This window comes from Nicotiana tabacum, chromosome 10 (genome assembly GCF_000715075.1).
Source record: "Nicotiana tabacum cultivar K326 chromosome 10, ASM71507v2, whole genome shotgun sequence".
Classification (NCBI taxonomy): domain Eukaryota; kingdom Viridiplantae; phylum Streptophyta; class Magnoliopsida; order Solanales; family Solanaceae; genus Nicotiana; species Nicotiana tabacum.
Window position 1 is genome coordinate 12,069,093 of NC_134089.1, and position 22,170 is coordinate 12,091,262.

At 34.1% G+C, this 22,170-nt stretch overlaps 1 protein-coding gene across 1 annotated transcript; it reads right to left on the bottom strand.

Moving 5' to 3' along the window:
• Positions 1 to 4,118: 4,118 nt before the first annotated feature.
• Positions 4,119 to 12,767, bottom strand: LOC107781433 (uncharacterized). The gene is made up of 4 exons (XM_016602133.2): positions 12,628 to 12,767; positions 12,458 to 12,535; positions 12,271 to 12,369; positions 4,119 to 4,434 (listed from the first exon to the last, which is right to left on the bottom strand). The coding sequence occupies exons 1-4, from the start codon at positions 12,628 to 12,630 to the stop codon at positions 4,357 to 4,359; spliced, it is 258 nt and encodes an 85-aa protein (XP_016457619.1). The 5' UTR covers positions 12,631 to 12,767; the 3' UTR covers positions 4,119 to 4,356.
• Positions 12,768 to 22,170: the final 9,403 nt, after the last annotated feature.

Sequence of the window (22,170 nt, forward strand, 5' to 3'; positions counted from 1 at the left end):
GGATATCGGGCATCTTGAATTTTTTTAGAATTGGCAAAGGAGCGGCACTTAACTTCCAAGGTTGTTGAGAGTATTTCTCCATATCTATTCCTTTGATTATAGGTGGTACATCGGGTATCTGCTCTATGCGATCACTATGTTCTTTGAGCTGTTTCTGCAAAGTTAGCACTAAACTTTGTAAATCAGAATTAATTGGGTTACCTGACCCTCCATCACGAGATTTGCTGGGAATTCCTCCACTGCCTGAATTAGCGAGTCTCGAGCGAGGATTTTCTATGGTTGCGGTATTATTTGGAGGTGGAGTTGGTGGTACAGTTGGCAACCCGCTGACAAAAGCTTGAAGAACATTGTTGACCAACGTTACATCAATAGCTTGATCATTCTCATGCTGGTCATTGATATTTGATTCAGATCTATCAGGGGTCCCTTCTCGAGATTGTCGATGAGAGTTTCGTGGGGAGGGATTGGAGTTCTATCTCCTTGTTGATTTAGATGATTCAACTGATGTTGCTGAGTTCCGTCTCCTTGCTGGTTTTGTTGGTTTTGTAAGTTTTGTTGGTTGTTGTCGTTGGCATTCGACATAATTCTTTTTAATAAAAGAACGGATTTGGAAAGTGAGAAGATTATTAGATTTCCGGTAACGGAACCAATTTGTTTAACCGAAAAATAGGAGTTTTGGTCAAAGCTTATTTTAAGAAGTACTCGGTCTACTGATAATCAAACAAAAGAATATTTTTGCAATGGAAAAGGAAAAATTTAGAATGTGTAATAACAAAGTAATCGATATAAAGCAAAGTAAACAAGTATCTTTCAATAGTAATCAGAACGTGTCCGTACATATGTCATTTCTCTTCCTTTTATAGCTATTTCTAAGTACAACGTCTCTTCCCTCTAATAATCGAGTCACTATGAGCATTTAATGACATTAATAAAATGTTATAATTGGCAATCGTAACTGTTTCGTGAAGATTCTGTAACGTTTTCAATCATGCATGCTCATTAATTGAAGATTTAGCAAATCTGTACTTTTTGCTATCTTGGTTCATTCTACCGGTGCCTCTTCAAATTATGAAGAGACCCGAGCGACCGTTCCTTCTTGTCTTCTAGACACTTTGCTCGTACCTATTAAGACTCGCGTCTCTTTAAGTACTCTTTGCCAGCTGTCACTCTTCTAATAATCTACGTGTCTTGCCATGACAGCCACATAATTAATTCCAAATGTAATATTGATTTTCCCCAATACACTAATCAAATAAAAAAACAGTAGTAATAGAATTGAAAAATAAGATAATAATAGAATAATGATAGTAATACTAAGAAGGAGAAGAAGGAGCAGATAAAATACTCTAAACTAGAACAACGGTCTTCCAAAAAAAATAGAGAAATCACTCGACTACTTAATAACCTTTTATCCTAATCAGCGACCTCCATGATCACTTAACTTTGGATTAATTAACTTTGGTCTAATAGAAAGTTGCTATTGACTTTAGAGAGCTTGTTAAATTTTAAAAGCCTAGCTCTTTAACTTTTACCAAACGCTTTTGGAAATAGATCAAAAATTATCTTGTCTTGATAGAAACAGCAATTATCCAACCACGTTTGATTTTTAGAAAAAAATTTCCTTAAACATTTTCACTAGAACTTCTCCGAAATGCCTTTCTTAAAAATTTCCAAATGTTCTGTTGAAAATTTTGTTTTGGACCAATTTTGAGCATCATCATTAATTATGAGTGGAAATAAATAGAAGCACATTGAAATAGTGCTCACTTGCTAAGTAAGAGAAACAAATAATGAAAGAAAATACCAAATCAAAGTTTATACATTATATTGTTGTTGTTTTTTTGGTTTTCTACTGGGTGTCCGGTATTTATATCGGGGCTCCGACTAATCTGAATTTGCGATGTGTAAGGCCATTTAAAAGGAAAGCACTCCCCTTCATCCCTAGGACTCAAAGCCGAGACTTTTGATTGAGGACGGAGGAATCTTATCTATTCCATCATATACAACTCTCGGTGATTATTCATCTACTTTCATCTAAATAAGAATAAAACAAATTACTTGGAAAATTCCTGGCTTCTTCGTTCTGATTGATTACCCCATCACTTCACCAGAGTCTTGAAAACAATAACTTGGTTTTCAGCAAAAAATTTAACACATTAAAATAGTATATTAATTTTTAAGGTGGCAATCTTTGGTTTTAGTAGCAATTACGCAGAACTTTCTTTTAAGACTTTTCAACAAACATTCACCTAAATTTCAACCAAGATCTTATACACTGAAACAGTTGACTAATAGCTCACCAACCCATGATGTATTCAATTATTATTTAGTTGAAATCCAATTTCTTAACAACTTTGTGAATACACATGGGCCGTGGCTGCTACAATTTAAGGCCACCATATTACCATAATATAATTATGTTGCAGACTTAGAGAGACCAGCCACCACTACTTACATATGGTGTAATGATGCCAACTTAAAGTGCATTTTCGGTGCACCAAGCTTCCGGTATGCGTTGGGTTCGGAAAAGGACCAGACTACAAGAGTCTATTGTACGCAGTCTTATTCTGTATTTCTACAAGTGGCTATTTCCGCGGTCGAACTCGTGATCTCCTAGTCACATGGCAGTAATTTTACTTGTTCCGGTATGCGTTGGGTTCGGAAAAGGACCAGACTACAATAGTCTATTGTACGCAGTCTTATTCTGTATTTCTACAAGTGGCTATTTCCGCGATCGACCCGTGGCCTCCTAGTCACATGGCAGTAATTTTACCAGCTACGCCAAGGCACCCCGTGCCAACTTGGTTGAAAAAACTTATCCACCAAACTATTTTATTTGAAACTTTGTAAATGGTTCTATATAGTTCTTATGCTTTTACAACTCTGTACTATTTTATTTGAAACGGTGTAAAATCAGGTAAAATATTTCTACAAATAATAACAGTTTCTAATTTAAATGCAGTAACATTAATGAACCTTTATTTTTTGGCTTTGTGGACAGGCTTAAATGCCTCTTTTTTAAACCTCACAAGTCATATGGCCTAAAGTAAAACCTATCCTTCTAAAAATTTGTCATAGACTTGGCAAACAAAATTGAATATCACATAACAAAGACGACTCGAGCCTATACCTTTCACCTTTTGACAAAAGCAAACATTTTCCTAAGTTGAATGTTGTTGAATCAATTGAATAAAAAACACATGTCCACAATTTTAAAAGACATGGGCAAGAAAAACGAAATATACATCATATTCAACAAAATGGCCCCCAAAACTGCAGATACAAGCATTCCAGTTGTAAAGGATCCCACAAAATCGTTATGGTAGATCTTCACTTGCCAGTTAAGCAAGAAAAAGATATCAAATACAAACGAAAATAAATATTAGCTACCATTTAGCTAATGCTTGAAAGCTGACACTTTATTCTCTTTTGATAAAGTAGTTTCCGACCCAGCTTGCACATAGTCTGTCGGGCAACCTGGTTAAAGGAGCAATGGCTAAGCTAGTAATTCGCCAAATTTAATATACACATAACAATATTTTTTGACATATATACACAATAAAAATTACTATATATACAATATATACTTTTCGATGAAGAGTGTTCGGTTGACCACCCTTCAATGTATGTGGCTACGCCACTGTAAAGGAGTACGACATATCGGTGTAAAGAATTTACTCCTTTTTCTGGAGGAGGAAGAAAGATTTCGCCAATTACAGAGTAGGGACCAGGGAAGCTAAAGTCGGTTCAATTTACTCCTCTTACTATCTCATACAGTGGTGTAGTCATAGACTGCAAAGAGTCAAGAACAACATAGGGGACACGAGGCATTAAGCGCACTACTGATATCAACAACAACAACCCAGTATAATCCCACTAGTGGGATCTGGGGAGAGTAGTGTGTACGCAGACTTTACCCCTACCCTGGAGGAGAGACTGTTTCCGATAGACCCTCGGCATCCCTCCCTCCAAGAACTCCCCACCTTGCTCTTGGGGTGACTCGAACTCACAACCTCTTGGTTGGAAGTGAAGGGTAATTACCACTAGAGCAACCGACTCTTGTCTGCGCTACTGACATCGATTAAGGCATAATTCGACACTTCCAAATACATAACATGGCTGAAGAGAGATTATAAAGTTGGAAACACAATCAGATGTCATGTGTGCTTCTAACAGAGATTTACAAGTTAACCATAAAAATGTAAGAAGGTTCAGTTTACATTATCCAAATCTCCACAAACTAAATTAACCAAGATGATATAGGTAGCACACATATCATTTTGCCAATGGCTAGATAAACCTGCATAGTCTCAAGGAAGACATAACCGATATTTGCTTTTTCCAATTCTTCCAAAGTTAATCCTGCTTGGAATCATCCACTCCAACTGCCTTAGGTATAGGATGAGAGGCGCCAGAACTTGGTTCTCCCGTGACCTGTTAAACACACAGTGTTTCGTTATACAGTGTTATGGTTTATACAGTGTAATGGTTAACACGATAAATAAGAAGATGGGCAAAAGGACATAAAATTTAGTTCAAATGGCACAAGGACAAGTGAAACCACCATCTTCTGGAAGTTAATAGATTTAAGAGTTCACGATTTGTTTCTTTGATAAACAAATGCAAGAAATTTTATATTTCCTTTCCACTTTTCTTCTGAGTAGTTCAGGCAGGCTATAGATTGATCAAGTTTTGAAGTCAGACTACAAGTATTGCAACTTGCAATTAGCAAAGGCTATAGATTGATCAAGTTTTGAAGCTCCGACTACAAGTATTGCAACTTCCAATTAGCAATTGGCCAATTTAAAATAGGATGTCCCAAAAAAAAAAATACACAGTTCATATGGATTGTGAAATCATCCTGAATTAGTATCTCTTTTTTATTCCATACTTTAGTGACAATGTGTGCTTATTTATATATTCAACTCAAACCAATAAAAATCTCCCTCCCTCCCTGTGTGTGTGGTGGGGTTTTTTGGGGGGGGAGGTTAGCATACACTTAGTGATTTTACCCTTTTAAACATTTCGGATAATATGTAACTTTTCTTTATAAGTACAAATTTTTAGAATTGGGGCATTCTGAGAAAAAACTTAAATAATACTATTTAAGTCCAAAGAAGCCTATCCTTAGCAAATATGAACTTTTTCCAGTTCCATGAATGAAAGTCATCAACATAGTATGTCCATGAAAACAAAAATGGAGCGGCAATCTTTGAATTTTTTACTAGCAAAACCTATGTAGTAAAAGCAAATCTAGAAACTCAGCTAGCTTTGCCTCTAGCCACCATAAACAGGCTGTGGTCTATATACTTGAATAGCAATTTGAACAAACATACTCACTTATAGGATATTTGTATCTAAAGTTTATCTCTAGCAAGTTGCAGATATCACTTATTTCTCACTTTTTGATCAGCAAAAGGTAAACCCACTTATTCCTCACCTGACATCATATGCTCATACCCTTCATCAGAAAAAAAAAAAAAAAAAAAACTATCATATGCTCACAATACTACCTTGGAATTCAACAACTTTAGGCATAAAGACGTGCCAATTTGCACATTTTGATTTTCTTTTGATCAATTATGTAACTACAGACCGTGCGTCAAAAATCTCAAAAAATGAGATGTGGCATAAACTAATATAAAGATGTGTCAAGATAGTATAAAGCATAATATATGATAATTTGTAGCAACAATGAAGCTGATTTAAATTCACCTTTCTACCTAAGTTGCTCGGACTCGGATGCGGGTATCCGATACGGGGACGAATCCGAGTATCAGATTCGGCAAAATCTAAATTTTAAGATTCGGGGATGCGGATCCAGATATGGATACGGGTGCGGGGATTCGGCTAAGAAAATTCAAAATAAAAAAAATAGCTATATGTTTAGTAGTTTTAAATTTTTATTTACCACATAATTACTACAAAATTAATATACTTTGTTGCAAATACTATGTGAAGTAAAAAAAAATCTTCTAAAAAATTACTCATTGATGTTAACAACTATTTTGTTCAACATGATAAAGTACCGTCATTTTCCAATTGCAATATAGAAATTACTTCAAAAGAACGGAACGGCTACTGTTAAATCAATAATATTTGAATACTAAACAAGGTTTGGTGACAAACATGAGTGACCTTGGAATGTGCAAAATTATTATTATATTATTTTTTACATTTAAGAGTTCTTTAGGCATGAGAATCGAGTACATGACAGTATCTAGTTTATGACAGTTGTTCTCCTCTCTCAACTTAATACACTCGTCAATATTAATTGTCTTGCAATATCCACAGATTTTTAAAAGAGATTTACCTAATGCACTAAACAAGGTTTGGTGGCAAACATGAGTGACCTTGGAATGTGCAAAACACTAGTGCATTTATTATTATATTATTTTATTACATTTTCTTTACACCTAAAGGAACTGCAAATCACCTTTCCCCAACTTCTTTCAAGCTTGTACAGATGCTCAAAATTCCCCAATTTCTTTCAAACTCTAACAAATCAGAACATAACCCTTGAATTCTTGGTTTCTCTGACACACAAAGCAGCAAATATGAAACAAAAATACTACAAAATTGAAGGTATGCTATTTTTCATAACTTAAATCTTTTTATTTTTGAATTTGAGAAATCAAAATCTCAATTTTTCTCCCAAATCTGTCGATGGACTCCGGTCAAAGTGTCTGAAGTCAGTTGATTGAATCCGGGACGTATCCCGCTCCCGTCCCAGTCCCGTATCTAGACGGGTACGGCACCAAAATAGGCGAGTCCGTGCAACTTAGCTTTCTACACTCGAATGATAGACTTTATTCAACAACGGAACAAACCAAAATCTAAATGTTTCCAATCACCCACTTTTAGTCTAATTAGCTGTTGAAATCACCCCAATGACTGCATATCTGCTTCCCTACAGCAACTCTGTTAGATACCAAAACAGGTTTAGGAATCCAGTAATTCTCTTTCCCATACTTTGCGATGATCACATCTTTTCAGAGTTCCTTTTTGCTATCATTCAATCTCCACAACCACTTACATAGTAGGCTCTTACAGTTTTAGATTCTTCACCCCTAAACCAACTCCTTTCTTGCCTTCTATCACATTTTTCCAATTAACCAAGTGCATATTCATCTTTTCCGAGTTTCCTTCTCATAAAAAGTCACATCTCAGCTTGTGAATTGGATGGTACAAATGAGAGAGAAATGCCCTTACTTATAGGGTAGAAAGCTCATGCTAATGTCATCAATGACATCAACAAAAAAATACAAAACTCAAACTTTGCAATGTAAATTCATTTTAAGGCCGGCTGGCCAAATCCAAACTTGATGCAGATTTTATGGTTGACTTTGACCTTCTTGCCAAAAGAACTTGAGAATGGAGGGGGGATCTTTTACTTGAGTCTAGAGGCTTGACCCCACAAATCTTCCCTCCAGCCTCAATTGATTTCTTCAAGAACTTGGATTGCAGCAAAAGGAGTATATTGTCTATTGTGATAATCAAAGTGCAATAGACTTGAGTAAAAACTCCATGCACCGTCCAATAAGGAAACACATCAACGTCAGATATTATTGGATTAATGATCTAGTAGAGAACGAATTCCAAAAAGATCCACACGAGCAAAAGTCATGGGAATATGTTGGCCAAGGTTATCCCGAGAGACAACTTCAAGTATAATAAATAGACTTGTCCCACTATCTAAGAAATCAAAGATACCTCATATAGGTGCATGGGTATGGAGGGGGAGATTTGTGAGTTCCAACCCAACTAAGCCCATTGATAAAGGAAGAATCTCTTCTTTTTGGCAAGAAAGTCAAAACAATAAAATCTTCAGCAAGTTTGAATTTGGCCAGCTGACCATTAAATGAATTCAAAATGCAAACTAAGAATTTACATTTTCCATCGATGTCACCAATGACATCATCACAGGTATTCTACTCCTATAAATAGGGGCAGTTCTCTCTCATTTGTATCATCCCATTTTAAGAAAATAAATCTATGAGGAAAAACAAATAGAGTATTGAATGGTTTTATTGTGAGGATACTTCAAAAGTGGAATTACTTTTGCATCTCGAGGACTTTGTGACTCGAGTGAAGAGTATAATCGCACTATAGTAATATTATTTTGACTCTCTCGGGCCTAGGTTTTTCGTTAGATCTTGGTGTCCTTATTTCTCCATTTTAGTACGGTTATTTTCCCCGTACATATTTCTGCAGGTATTTTGTGGGTCCCAACAGTCTTAAGACAACGTAACAAAATACAGGACTTTTGCAAGTGTTCTGTTAACAAAGTAATTCTATGCCTACTCCTAGCAGAAATATTTCAGTTGTGTTGAGAGTCATATCTAAAACTTAGTTTCATAATAACGGAAAATCCGAACGCTTAAACCTCATCAAACAAAATTGAAAGTACTTTAGTACTTTACAAAAGCATTGGAGAAGAGTGTTCCCTTCCATTATGACCTCATGCAGACAGGAAATTTTTTATAGAAACTTTTCAGCATACCAGATATAAATGATTGGATGAGAAACAACAACCTAAATTTCTTTTCCAAGTGCCAAGTACATTTATTTGCGTTTGTCTATCATTAAGCTTAGAGAAATGAAGCAAAAAACTATACTCGAGAATTCCAACTGAGAACAAAGTCTAAGGTTGACGTTAAGTTCTTTTGCTGCTTTGTTCATTGTGGGTTAAACCTTTCATTTCACTTTGTTCTCTGGTTTCATGGTACTAGCCATCATAAAGATCTGGAAGAGGACAAGAATAGACCATAATCGCCTAAATCCCCAGAGTTCTAGCATCATGCGCATCAGAATCTCCTCAAAGATTCATCGGATTGATTCCTCAACCCATACTTCACAAATTTACATTCATCTTCAGAAAAACATTATGTTCTCAACGTTATCATCAAGAATACTGCCGGGGTATTCAGACAGAGATAGTTAGGGTGTGTTTGGTATGAAGGAAAAAATATTAAACATTTGGGAAAATATTTCCCTAAAGACGTTTGGGAAAATATTTCCCTACAGAACACATTCTCCTCTAATTTCCGGCAAATAACTTCCTTTAGAAGAGTGGGGAAGTCATTTTCCAGAGATACAATTTTCCCTATGTTGCGCGGATTCTCCAAACTGTAGCAGCATCCGTGCGGATCCTTCAAAAATGATCTACTTTTGGAGGATCCGACACGTATCCGGGCACATTTTCAGAGAGTCCGAGCAACATAAAATTTTCCAAGCTTCTGATCTATTTTCTAGTTCGCCAGACAACAGGTGAAATGGATAGACTGGAGGGGGTGGTAAATGACCAAACTAACCTTGCACTTACTAGTTTGGATGGCAGATTCCCCATTCCCGTATGGATTTTCCATGATGAACCGTAAGGCTAACTGTGGGCTGGACAATATCCAACTGGTCCAAGGTCATTTCAGTTGGATGCTCATTTCTAGAAATTACTTTCTACTCACCAATCAAATATTAGAAAATATTTTCCGGAAATTATTTTACACTCACCAACTGCACTCTGAAAAATAAGTTAAAATACTACTTAAGAAACATTTTCCAAGAAATCTATTTTCCATGGAAAAACATTTTCCTTTGTAACAAACACACTCAATCTCTAATTTTCAAATGATGCAACATATTCTGATGCTTCCCCTAATAAAAGGGGCATTAAAGGCACAAGGAGGTCACTAATTTCAACAAAAACAAATTTTTATCAAAAAGAGCTAAATGGTTTTTGCATATCCTATATCCAAATTTCAAACAACTTGGTCCCCAACTTACCCAAACAGATATATCCAACCACACAAAACACACACTCATTATATCAATCAACTATCATCAATTCCAATTAGCTTTCCACTCGGCTTATTCAGATATGTATGTCTATTCAGTATACACACATGGGCTAAGTTGCACGGACTCGCCTATTTTGGTGCCGTACCCGTCTCGATACGGGAGCGGGAACGGGATACGTCCTGGATTCAGTCAACTAACTTCAGACACTTTGACCGGAGTCCATCGACAGATTTGAGAGAAAATTTGAGATTTTGATTTCTCAAAATCTAAAATAAAACAGATTTAAGTTATGGAAAATAGCATACCTTCAATTTTATAGTATTTTTGTCTCATATTTGCTGCTTTGTGGGTCAGAGAAATCAAGAAGTCAAGGGTTATGTTCTAATTTTGTAAGAGCTTGAAAGAAATTGGGGAATTTTGAGCATATGTACAAGCTTGAAAGAAGTTGGGGAAAGGTGATTTGCAGTTCCTTTAGGTGTAAAGAAAATGTAATAAAATAATATAATAATAAATGCACTAGTGTTTTGCACATTCCAAGGTCACTCATGTTTGTCACCAAACCTTGTTTGGTGTATTTGGTAAATCTCTTTTAAAAATCTGTGGATATTGCAAGACAATTTATGTTGATGAGGGTATTAAGTTGAGAGAGGAGAACAGCTGTCATAAACTAGATACTGTCATGTACTCGATTCTCATGCCTAAAGAACTCTTAAATGTAAAAAGTAATATAATAATAATTTTACACATTCCAAGGTCACTCATGTTTGTCACCAAACCTTGTTTAGTATTCAAATATTATTGATTTAACAGTAGCCGTTCCGTTCTTTTGAAGTAATTTCTATATTGCAATTGGAAAATGACGGTACTTTATCATGATGAACAAAATAGTTGTTAACATCAATGAGTAATTTTTTAGAAGAATTTTTTTTACTTCACATAGTATTTGCAACAAAGTATATTAATTTTATAGTAATTACGTGGTAAATAAAAATTTAAAACTACTAAACATATACTCCCTCCGTTCCAATTTATGTGAACATGTTTGACTGGGCACGGAGTTTAAGAAAAAATGAAGACTTTTGAAATTTGTGGTCCTAAACAAGTCAAAAAGGGGCCCAACATATTTGTGTGGTTATAAAAGCTTCTCATTAAGGGTAAAATTGTAAGTTTAAGCTAAATTGTTACCAAATTTAGAAAGGGGTCATTCTTTTTGGAATGGACCAAAAAGGAAATAGGTTCACATAAACTAGAACAGAGGGAGTAGCTATTTTTTTTATTTTGAATTTTCTTAGTATGGGGTTGAGTGTTGGCCTGTATGGGACTGAGTGTTGGCCTGTTAAGAACTCACATGTCCAGAAGATGAAAGTAGCAGAAATGAGGATGCTGAGATGGATGTACGGGCACACTAGGATGGATAAAATTAGGAATGATGATATTCGGGAAAAGGTGCACGTGGCTCCCATTGATGACAAGATGTAGGAAGCGAGGCTCAGATGGTTCGGGCATGTTCAAAGAAGAAGCCCAGATGCTCCGGTAAGGAGGTGTGAGCGAATGGTTGTGGAGGGCACGGGAAGAGGTAGAGGACGGCCTAAGAAGTATTGGGGAGAGGTGATAAGGCAGGATATGGCGAGGCTTCAGATTTCCGAGGACATGACACTTGATAGGAAGATGTGGAGGTCGAGTATTAGGATTGTAGGTTAGGAGATAGTTGAGTCTTGCCTTACTTCGTACCTTTATAAGACTAGACTGGTAGGGTTTTGGTCTAAGATAGCCGGTATCAATGTTGTGTCTTACTATTTCGCTTTTCAATGCATGACCTATTTGCGTTGCATCTTTCTTCTGGATTTCATGTTGTTACTATTTTTCCTATGATTTCTGTGGTGATACTAATATTGTCTCCTTTTGTCTTTTTGTTTTCTTGAGTCGATGGTCTTTCGGAAACAGCCTCTCTACTCCTTCGGGGTAGGGGTAAGGTCTGCGTACACATTACCCTCCCCAGACCCCACTAATGGGATTTTACTGGGTTGTTGTTAGCCCAATCCCCGCACCCGTATCCATATCTTGATCTGCATCCCCGTATCGGATACCCGCACCCGAGCCCGGGCAACTTAGCACATGTGAACCAATGAATTTCAATCAAACAATCTAAGCAAGAAGTCGCTGGCCCCTAGTTTGGATCGTGACAAATTAGGGACAAGACCCTGAGTCCCAAAAGACGTATGTTGACGCATAGGGGTCAGGCCAAAGCGGACAATACCTTGGCCGTTGGGCCTAGGCCATGACACAGGATCATCCAGCTCATATATTTCCCAACATTGAACAAAATTTTCAAGTAAGTCAACACGTCTAAACAAAAGATCGCACCTTTATAATCAAATGACTTACGGAATTATTGTTTTGGTAGCTTACAAATTTTTCAAGCAAGTCAACACGTAAAACAAAAGATCACGCCATTATAATTGAACAACTTACAGAATTGTTCGGTTTAGTAGCTGATGGTTTAAAAGGACAAGCAGGAGGTGCTCTTTCCGGTCTCTGATACTCCTTTCCAAACATTCTATAAATCTTTGCCTAAAAAATCCACACACAAAAAAAAAACGAAAAATTAACGTCGTAAGCATCAAAATTAACTGGTTAATTTAGCTTTTAAAGATCTTACCATGAGAATATGGAATAGAACAGGTAATAAATTAACGATCGGGACGAGGAACAGCGGTATTAAACACGCTACGCAGACCTATAATTTATGCGAAAAATGAAAAATCAGAAAATGATATAAAAAAGATTATGGAATTAAATTAAGGATAGAGAAATGGATTTGATCCTTACCATTTTTCGATTGATTTAGAAGGATTTGTTCGTTGTATCGAGAAGAAAAGATGACTCTGTCTACTTTTGCGTCAAAGAGTCGACTTTTGAATGAGATCCGAAACTTCTATTTTAGGAGCTACCGAAGACAAATACCTATCCATATTTACCCACAATAAACTAATTAAAATTTAGCCACTATCTAATACGAAAATAAAATTGAACTTTTACATGTGAAACTATTATCCGGTTTGGTCAAGCTTCTCCAATCCTAAAAATACATTTACGGCCTTTTTTGGACCAAAAGTTTTTTTTTTTTTCAAAAATTGACGTGTTTGGCCAAGGAAAAAAAAAGTAATTTGAGAAGAAGCAGAAGCAGTTTTTGAGAAGCAGGAAAAATTAGTTTATATTCAAAAGCACTTTTTTGAGAATCATTTTTTGAGAAGCACTTTTGAGAAAAATACATTAAGAAACACTTTTTAAAAGCTTATCCAAACACTAATTATTGCTCAAAAGTATTTTTCAAATTAATTAACCAAATACAAACTACTTATCACTCAAAATAAGTTGATTTTGCATGTTTGGCCAAGCTAGAAAAATCTGCTTATTTCCAAAAGTGCTTTTCGAAAAAGTTCTTTTGGAGAGATGCAGTTTTGTTTGGCTAATCAATCTAAAAGGCGCTTTTGAGCAATAATTTGTGTTTGGCCAAGCTTTTCAAAAAGTGCTTTTAAGAATCAAATTACGAATAAGGACATGAAGAGATTTACTTAGCAGTTAATATTATATGAATAAATAAATAATCTCAAATATTTATTATTAAAGATAATAATTAAGTTTTTCTATTTTATTCAAGTAAAACATGATAATAAAATTAAAAAGTACTTTAATTCTTTCAGGATGATTTAAATATATCAAAAAATTAATTAACAAATATAAAAGCATTCATCCCAAAAGTTATCATATATTAGAAAGCTATCCTAAAAATAAAAATAAATATTTACATTAGGAGAGTTAAATAATATATTCTCTAGTTCTAAGTATTAGGTTTAAAATAGGTAAGGTTATTTTGATATATACCATATTTTATTAAGGGTATTTTTGGTAAGAATAAAAGTCAAAAATGTTTCCGCTTCTGTTTATGGGGAGAAACTGCTTTTTCTGCTCTAAAATTGTTTCTGTTTCTTCCCAAAAGCATTTTTTTCAAAAACGGCTTGGCCAGAACACATCAAGTTGAGAAAAAAAAGTGTTTTTTGAGAAAAAAATACACTTTTGAGGTTGGGAGAAGCGTGGTCAAATAGGCTATAAGAAGCAGTTTTTAAAAGCTTGGCAAAATATTAATTGATGCTGAGAATTATTTTCCAAATTAATTAGTCAAACATAAACTGATTTTCACCAAAAGTACTTTTTAAAAAAAAAATATTTTTCAAAATAAGCTGATTTTTGCAGCTTAGCCAAACAAATTAATATCACGATATATTGAAGTTTCAAACTTTTACATGTAAAACTCCAATATAATATGCGGCTATTTCAAACTTTTGTTGGAGTGTGCTGGAATTCGTTTCAAACTTTTGAAAATTTCCTTGAGGAGAAGTTCTACTTCCACCATTGAAAATTCAATGAAAATTTTCTAGAGTTTCACTTATAAATTCTACGACTGGTACCTACAACGCCACAATTTCAAATGTACAAAGAAAAATCATAATGGATAACTTTATGAATAATAGGTGAGAAAATAATGAATAATTTAATACATGGTACCTCAAAAAATAATTTGAAATATACAAAGAAAACGATAATAGAAGAATTGCATGGGTGGTATCTTAGAAATAATGGAATAATTTCATGGGTTTAAACTCCATGATTTTCTTGGAGTTTGAATTGATAAAGGGTCAAACTCTATGAAAATTTTCTATAGTTTTTCCTGTGTTTTACGTAGCTTGGATTATTTTTGTTTAATCTCTTTTTTTAGATTAAGAAGTAACTATTTCTCAATTATAGTTCAAACGACGGTTAAATATTAACAAGTGGTACATACAAACACTGGCTATCCAACGTTATTTTTACAATAATTTTATGGGAAAAAACTTACCCGCACCGGGTGTTTACACCAAGTCAATAGATAAATGACATGTGTCTTGCATATGGACTTCAATCATTTAACCATGGTAAATTATATGCATTCTCATCTAATTAAATTAGTTAACAATAGTGAGTTAATGTAGTTTAGTATAAACACCCGGTGTGGGTAAGTGTTTACCAATTTTATGTCTTTTTTAAGAATGACATTTAATTTTGTCCTGAGTTTCAATACTTATCCTGAGTTTGATTGGAGAAATTTCAGAATATGGTTTGAATTTCGAGTTATTTGATTTTGGGTTTTATCTATTCTTTAATTAATTTGTTATTGTGTGTATGCAGTGTCCCAATTGGAGAAGAAGAAAGGGGGAGATCAGATGAGTGGGAGTGAGTGTGATAGATACTATCCATTTTTGTAAATGGGTCGGATAAGGTAAATGGGTTGAAATAATATCCATTTTTGTTCCAGTCAAAGATTATCACGTGGCCCAATTAAAAATCGTCACGTCATTAAATGAAAGACCCACCAGTTCTGTTGTTAGTCGCGGGGGTATTTTTGTTAATAGAATTAACTTCGTGTGTTTTTTTGAACGAATAGATGGACGAAGTATATTTTTTTGAACGGATAGATGGACAGAGGGTATTTATAGACCATTTAGCAAATGATAGGGATAGTTTTGGCCCTTTTACGTTATTTTTATGTAATAAATATGTAATTCTTCGCGGGAAAGACAACACGACGAATGTTATACGTTATTATGTATTTTTGTTTGCAATAAATATTCAAATAGATCAACTCAATTTCCCCCATTTCAACTATTTATGGGAGGGTTTTGAAATTAAGATTTTGGTTTTTTGAACTATCGAACAAAATATAATTAAAGCAAACTGATTACTTGATATGTTACATCATTTATTCATCTCTAATTTATCTTTATGTCAAATGCATAGCTGAAAATCTATAAGTGAAATTGCAAATTTATCTTTTACTTTCCTTAAAGAAGTATGGCAATTCTCAAAGCCAAAATTCAGCATGTTCTATTTTCCTAACAAGTATGGCAATATAAGTAGGCGTTTGGACATAAGAATTGTAAAATTCGAAAAAATGGTGAAATTTTTTTTAAGTGAAAATGGTATTTGGAATTTAGAATTGTGTTTGGACATAAATTTCAATTTGTGTTGTTTTTGAAGTTTTGTAAGTGATTTGAGTGAAAATTTTGAAAAATAACTTTTTGCAGTTTTTCAAATTCGAAAATTTCCAAAATGCATCTTCAAGTGAAAATTGGAAATTTTATGAACATTTCGAAAAGAAAACAAAAGTGAAACTTTTTTGGAAAAATCTTCCATCAAATTTTATGTCCAAACGGGCACTAAAGTTGTCCCTTAATAAACAAGTATGGCGATTTTAAATCCCAAAAATCACCATGTGTTTTGGATGATATTCTTTTTTTTTTGTGGTAAGTAAATAATTTTATTCACAAACCAGTAGAAGTTTTGGATAATATTCCATTGAAGCTGGACAAACAAACTTAAAATTGAAGTTGAAAAAGAGTTTTTGAAAGGTATAGAGTATTTGGATATGAAAGAAGGTAATTCCACACCAGAGTTAAATGGGAGCTCCCGGAAGGGGTCACTATAGACTCACTACAGATGGGGCTGCCAAGGGTAACCCATGCACTAGGAAAATTGGTGGAGTATTCAAGGATAATAATGGAGATTGGATTATGGGTATATGAAAAAAATACCCCATACCACCAATACCATGGCAGAACTGAAATCCCTTCTTAAAGGACACCATCTAGCAAAACAAAATGGCTAGATCCCACTAGACATAAATACATATTCAGCTGAAATAATAAAAATGCTACTCACATACAACACAATTTACAATCTTGTGATTTGTGAATCCAGGTTATTAATGCAAAGGGTGGACAAGGTGACGGCGAGACACACCTACATGGAGCATAATAGGGTGGCCAATGCATTGGCAAATGAGGCATCAAATTCAAGTTTTTTTGGTAGAACAACCATACTGGCAGTTCCTCCGATATTTGCAAATGATGTATTTTGGGCAGACATCGTAGGAACTGAAGTTGTTAGGAATTTTTGGGCATGTATATTGATACAATTGAACAAAACATAATCCTTAAGGGAACTACAGTACCCCAACATAGACAATACTATGCAATGTAACTCCTAATACTATGATTATTATTGTTGTTGTTGTTGTTATTATTATTATTATTATTATTATTATTATTATTATTATTATTATAAAAACATTTCTAAAGTAAAAAACTTTAAATTTTCTATTTCTGAGTTAAAGTTGAAATACTAGATCAAATTGTAAACCAAATATTAATTTGAAAGTGTTATAAATAGAGTTTTATTTAAGGTGAATGTCTATATTCTAGAGAGATTGTAGAGATTTTACTTGATGGCTAAGTCATTTTTCTCCTATAAATAGAGGTGTTCTATTTCATTATAATTGATCTCATATCGATAAGAATCTTCTCTCTACTTTTCTCTGCAATACTCATCTTCCTCTTTTATTGTTTCATAATATGTTATAGACTCTAACCAATTGAGTAGAAGCTTTGGGATTGAGCATAATGATTGACAATTGTTCCATGAACTTCCTTCACGATTAAATTCTGGATTTAAGGTAAGTATTTTACTTTATTTTTCCCTTTTAAATTCTTGACATTATATAATTTGATTTTAAATACAAGCAAAGATGATAAATTTTAATTGTAACTTTAATGGAGTTTGAAAGAAATTATAACCACCCAAAGTGATAAAAAATTTATGTCTTTCCATGATCAAATTTTATGTATGATTGTGGGCAAAGAATTGAAAACTCGGCCCATTGAATATATTTAATTCTTGTTCCCTTAAGAGAATATGGTAGCAATAGGTAATAAGTCTGAAAGAAGACAAAATTATTACAGTGAAGGTATCAATGGATGTGGGCATGACAATAGACGGAATTATAATCGTCATCATTATGATAATGAGAATAATAAGGATTCTCAAAATAATCTTTCACTATGTGAAAGTAATGTTTGTCATCGATTTGATATGAGATTTTGTAAAGCAAATATAGATTATTATGGTTCATTCATGACGTAAATGTGACAACATGTGTTTATGAGTGCATATTCATTCTTGAAAGAATAAAACATGCTAGTGGTAATGAATATACCACACTCACATCTAGAAGGAGGTTTTAGAGGAAATAAGAAAATAGTGTCATTATTATGGCATGAATGATCACTGGTCAACAAAAATGAGGTAGATCTGGAAATAGAGAAATGGAAGAGTGCGATAATAACATACATAATTGGGGAATCTCCAGGATATAATGCTATGAAGAGGTTCATTGAGGTAAATTGGGCGAATGTGGTTGAGCCAGATTTGTATTTACATGAGGAAGGGTACTATATTATCAAATTTCAAACTATTGATGATATGAGAGAAATTTTCTATTATGGACCTTACACCTTTAACAATAAACCTATTATATTGAAGCCGTGGACACTAGAGTTTGATTTCAATGAGGAGTTTCCCACTGAAATTCCTCTATGGGTTCAATTTCCTAATCTCATATGAACTGATGGGGTCATGACTCTTTGAGTAGAGTGGCTAGTGCAATAGGTACTCCAATCTATGCAGATGAATGTACTACAAAGAAAATGAGAGTATCATTTGCAATGATGATGATAGAAGTGAATATTACTAGAGAATTGCATACTGAGATAACAGTCATGGATCCTAATGGAAGGATATTTTACAAGCAGTTAGGTATGACTGGAAACCTGAATTTTGTCAGAAATGTTTAGTGGTTGGTCACAAATGTAGTTTGGAGCAACAACAATATAAGCAACAGGATAAGCATCAAGGCAAGAGAAGAGAAGCAAAGAAAGTCACCATGGAATGGAGATCAAAAGGACCAGTAAAAGAAGGGGTTAGTCAAACTAAGCAAGCTAAGGAGACTAGCTTAGAGCAGCTTGAACCACATAAGCTTGGTCAAGTAGGAGTTGTAGACACTGAGAATATACAGCCAATGAATGATCAGACAAATGTTTAGCAGGATGCTATGCAAACACCCTCCCAGCAACAGTGTATAGTGACAAAAATAGTGGACAAAGATAAAGCTATAGAGGACAGGATTGAGCTGGATATGACAAACTTTCCAGCTTTATCAACTATTACTATGAGGAATTCCTTTGAGCCATTGAACAAGGGATTATGGTGTACTAGCAATGTACCCCCTAATAAGGGTAGAAGTAGAATGACATGCTGATGAAGTGACTATTTTGGAATATTAAGGAGGTGAATAAGAGGTATAAACCAAAAAAATTTAAAAAATACATTAGTAGCCAAAGAATAAAATTAGCAGTTATAGTAAAAACAAGAGTTAAGGAACACAATACTAACAAAATTATAACAAAAATAATTCCGGGATGGAACTATGCTACCAACTATCAAGATGCTTCAAATGGGAGGATATGGTTTACCTGGAATTCTTAGTGGTACAATGTTACTATCCTAAGTGTTGCAGCCCAATTTATACACTGTTTGGTATAAGATAGGGTGGGATAGTTGACTGTGCAGTTATAGCTATATATGGATACAATACTATAGAGCAAAGGAAGCAGTTATGGAGTGGCTTGAAGAGCATTGCAGCAGGAATCACAAAACCATGGTTGTTATGTGGAGACTTCAATGCAGTTCTATATACTAATGATAGACTGATGGGCAATCCTATTACTTACACATAAGTGTAGGACTTTGCTGATTGTGTAACTACTCTGACTTTGAATGAGCTAGCATGGACAAGTGATTACTACACATAGTCTAACAAGCAATTTGGTGCATAAAGGATCAGCAGCAGGATTGAAAAAGCTTTTGGCAATTATGAGTGAATGATGCAGTGGGGTCGTGTGATCACTGAGTATGGATTGCCATATATATCTGATCATAGTCCAATGTTGATTACTCTTCACTCAGCTTCTAAACCTGGTAAAATACCCTTCAGATTCTTTAATGTATGGGCATATCATGACAGTTTTATATCCATTGTAGAAAGAGTCTGGAATCAATCATATACTAAGGGCAAAATGAAGAACATCTAGGTAAAACTGAAGAAACCAAGACCTTTGTTCAGGACTCTAAATACTGAACAATTTAGAACTATTAGTATGACGATTGAGCAGACCAGAATAATCTTAGAGGAGGTGCAGCAGAAGATCAATGCAGTATACAATGGGGCTGTCAAGGGTAACCCAGGCACTAGGAAAATTGGTGGAGTATTCAAGAATAATAATGGAGATTGGATTATAGGTATATGAAAAATATACCCCATACCACCAATACCATGGCAGAACTGAAATCCCTTCTTAAAGGACACCATCTAGCAGAACAAAATGGATAGATCCCACTAGACATAAATATATATTCAACTGAAGTAATAAAAATGCTACTCACAGACAACACAACTTACGATCCTATGATTTGTGATTCCAGGTTATTAATGCAAATGATGGACAAGGTGATAACGAGGCACACCTACAGGGAGCAGAATAGGGTGGCCAATGCATTGGCAAAGGAGGTAGCAAATTCAAGTTTTTTGGGTAGAACAACCATACTGGCAGTTCCTCCGATGTTTGCAAATTATGTATTTTGGGCAGACATTGTAGGAATTGAAGTTGTTAGGAATTTTTGGGCATGTATATTGATACAATTGAACAAAACATAATCTGTGATATTTTAATATGCAATGTAACTCATAATCTGTGATATTTTTTATTTTATTATTATTATTATTATAAAAACATTTCTAAAGTAAAAAAACTTTAAATTTTCTATTTCTGAGTTAAAGTTGAAATACTAGATCAAATTGTAAACCAAATATTAATTTGAAAATGTTATAAATAGAGTTTTATTTAAGATGAATGTCTATATTCTAGAGAGATTGTAGGGATTTTACTTGATGGCTAAGTCACTTTTCCCCTATAAATAGAGGGGTTCTATTTCATTGTAATTGATCCCATGTCAATAAGAATTTTTTATCTCTACTTTTCTCTGCAATACTCTTCTTCTTCTTTTATTGTTTCATAATATGTTATCAGCACGAGACTCCAACCAATTGAGTAGAAGCTCTTGGATTAAGCATAATGATTGGCAATTGTTCTATGAACTTCCTTCTTGATTAAATTCTGTATTTAAGGTAAATATTACTTTATTTTCCCTTTTAAATTCTTGATATTATACAATTTGATTTTAAATACAAACAAAGACGATAAATTTTAATTGTAACTCTAATGGAGTTTGAAAGAAATTATAACCACCCGAAGTGATAAAAATTTTATGCCTTGCCATGATCAAATTTATGTATGATTGTGGGCAAAGAATTGAAAACTCGTCCCATTAAATTTATTTCATTCTCGTTCCCTTAAGAGAATATGGTAGCAATATGTAATAAGTTTGAAAGAAGACAAAATTATTATCGTGAAGGTATCTATGGATGTGGACGTGGCAATAGACGAAATTATAATCGTCATCATTGTGGTAATGAGAATAATAAGGATTCTTAAAATAATCTTTCACTCTGTGAAAGTAATGTTTGTCATCGATTTGATATGAGATTTTGTAAAGCAAATATAGATGATTATGGTCCATTCATGATGTGAATGTGACAACATGTGTTTATGAGTGCATATTCATTCTTGAAAGAATAAATCGTGCTAGTAGTAGTGAATATACCACACTCACATCTAGAAGGAGGTTTGAGAAGAAATAAGAAAATAGTGTCATTATTATGGCATGAATGATCACCGGTCACGTACCTATTGTACGCCAAAATATTTTGGTAATATGATTATTAAAGGACAATCGTGATGCAAAAAACATATCTTGCATATAATTTTAACCATGACCATAATGATATAACTTTCTCTTTGAGAGAGATATTTACCATATGGATATTGATGAATATATGATACTATAAAATTAATTAAGAGCTCTAGAAGATCCAATTATTACTATTTTGAAGGAATACAATTGATTATCATGTCAATTTATTGTGTCGTAGTAAGTCTCGAAGAAACTTATCCAGTTTTAAAGTATACGCGAAAGCGGTTGATCATACTGAGACTATAAATGAAGGAAAGATTTAATATCTTCTATTACTACAACTTGTAGCAGGGTAATATGTATATGAAAAGCTACCCGCTTTATTCTCCAGTTCGTACTACATAAATAAAAGAATGTCGCAATAAAGTGAAAGTTTATTGATATAAAAACTCATATCATAATAAACTTGGAATTTATTGATAATTGCACACGTCATGGTGTAATCCTGAAGTTTATGGATATTGATAATTTATTCAGTTGTCATAATTAGTTTAGCCATGTTAATTTAAGTATATTGTGCAAAATAAAAGAGAACTCGCATGGGTAAATATTAAAGAACTAGATAGTTCT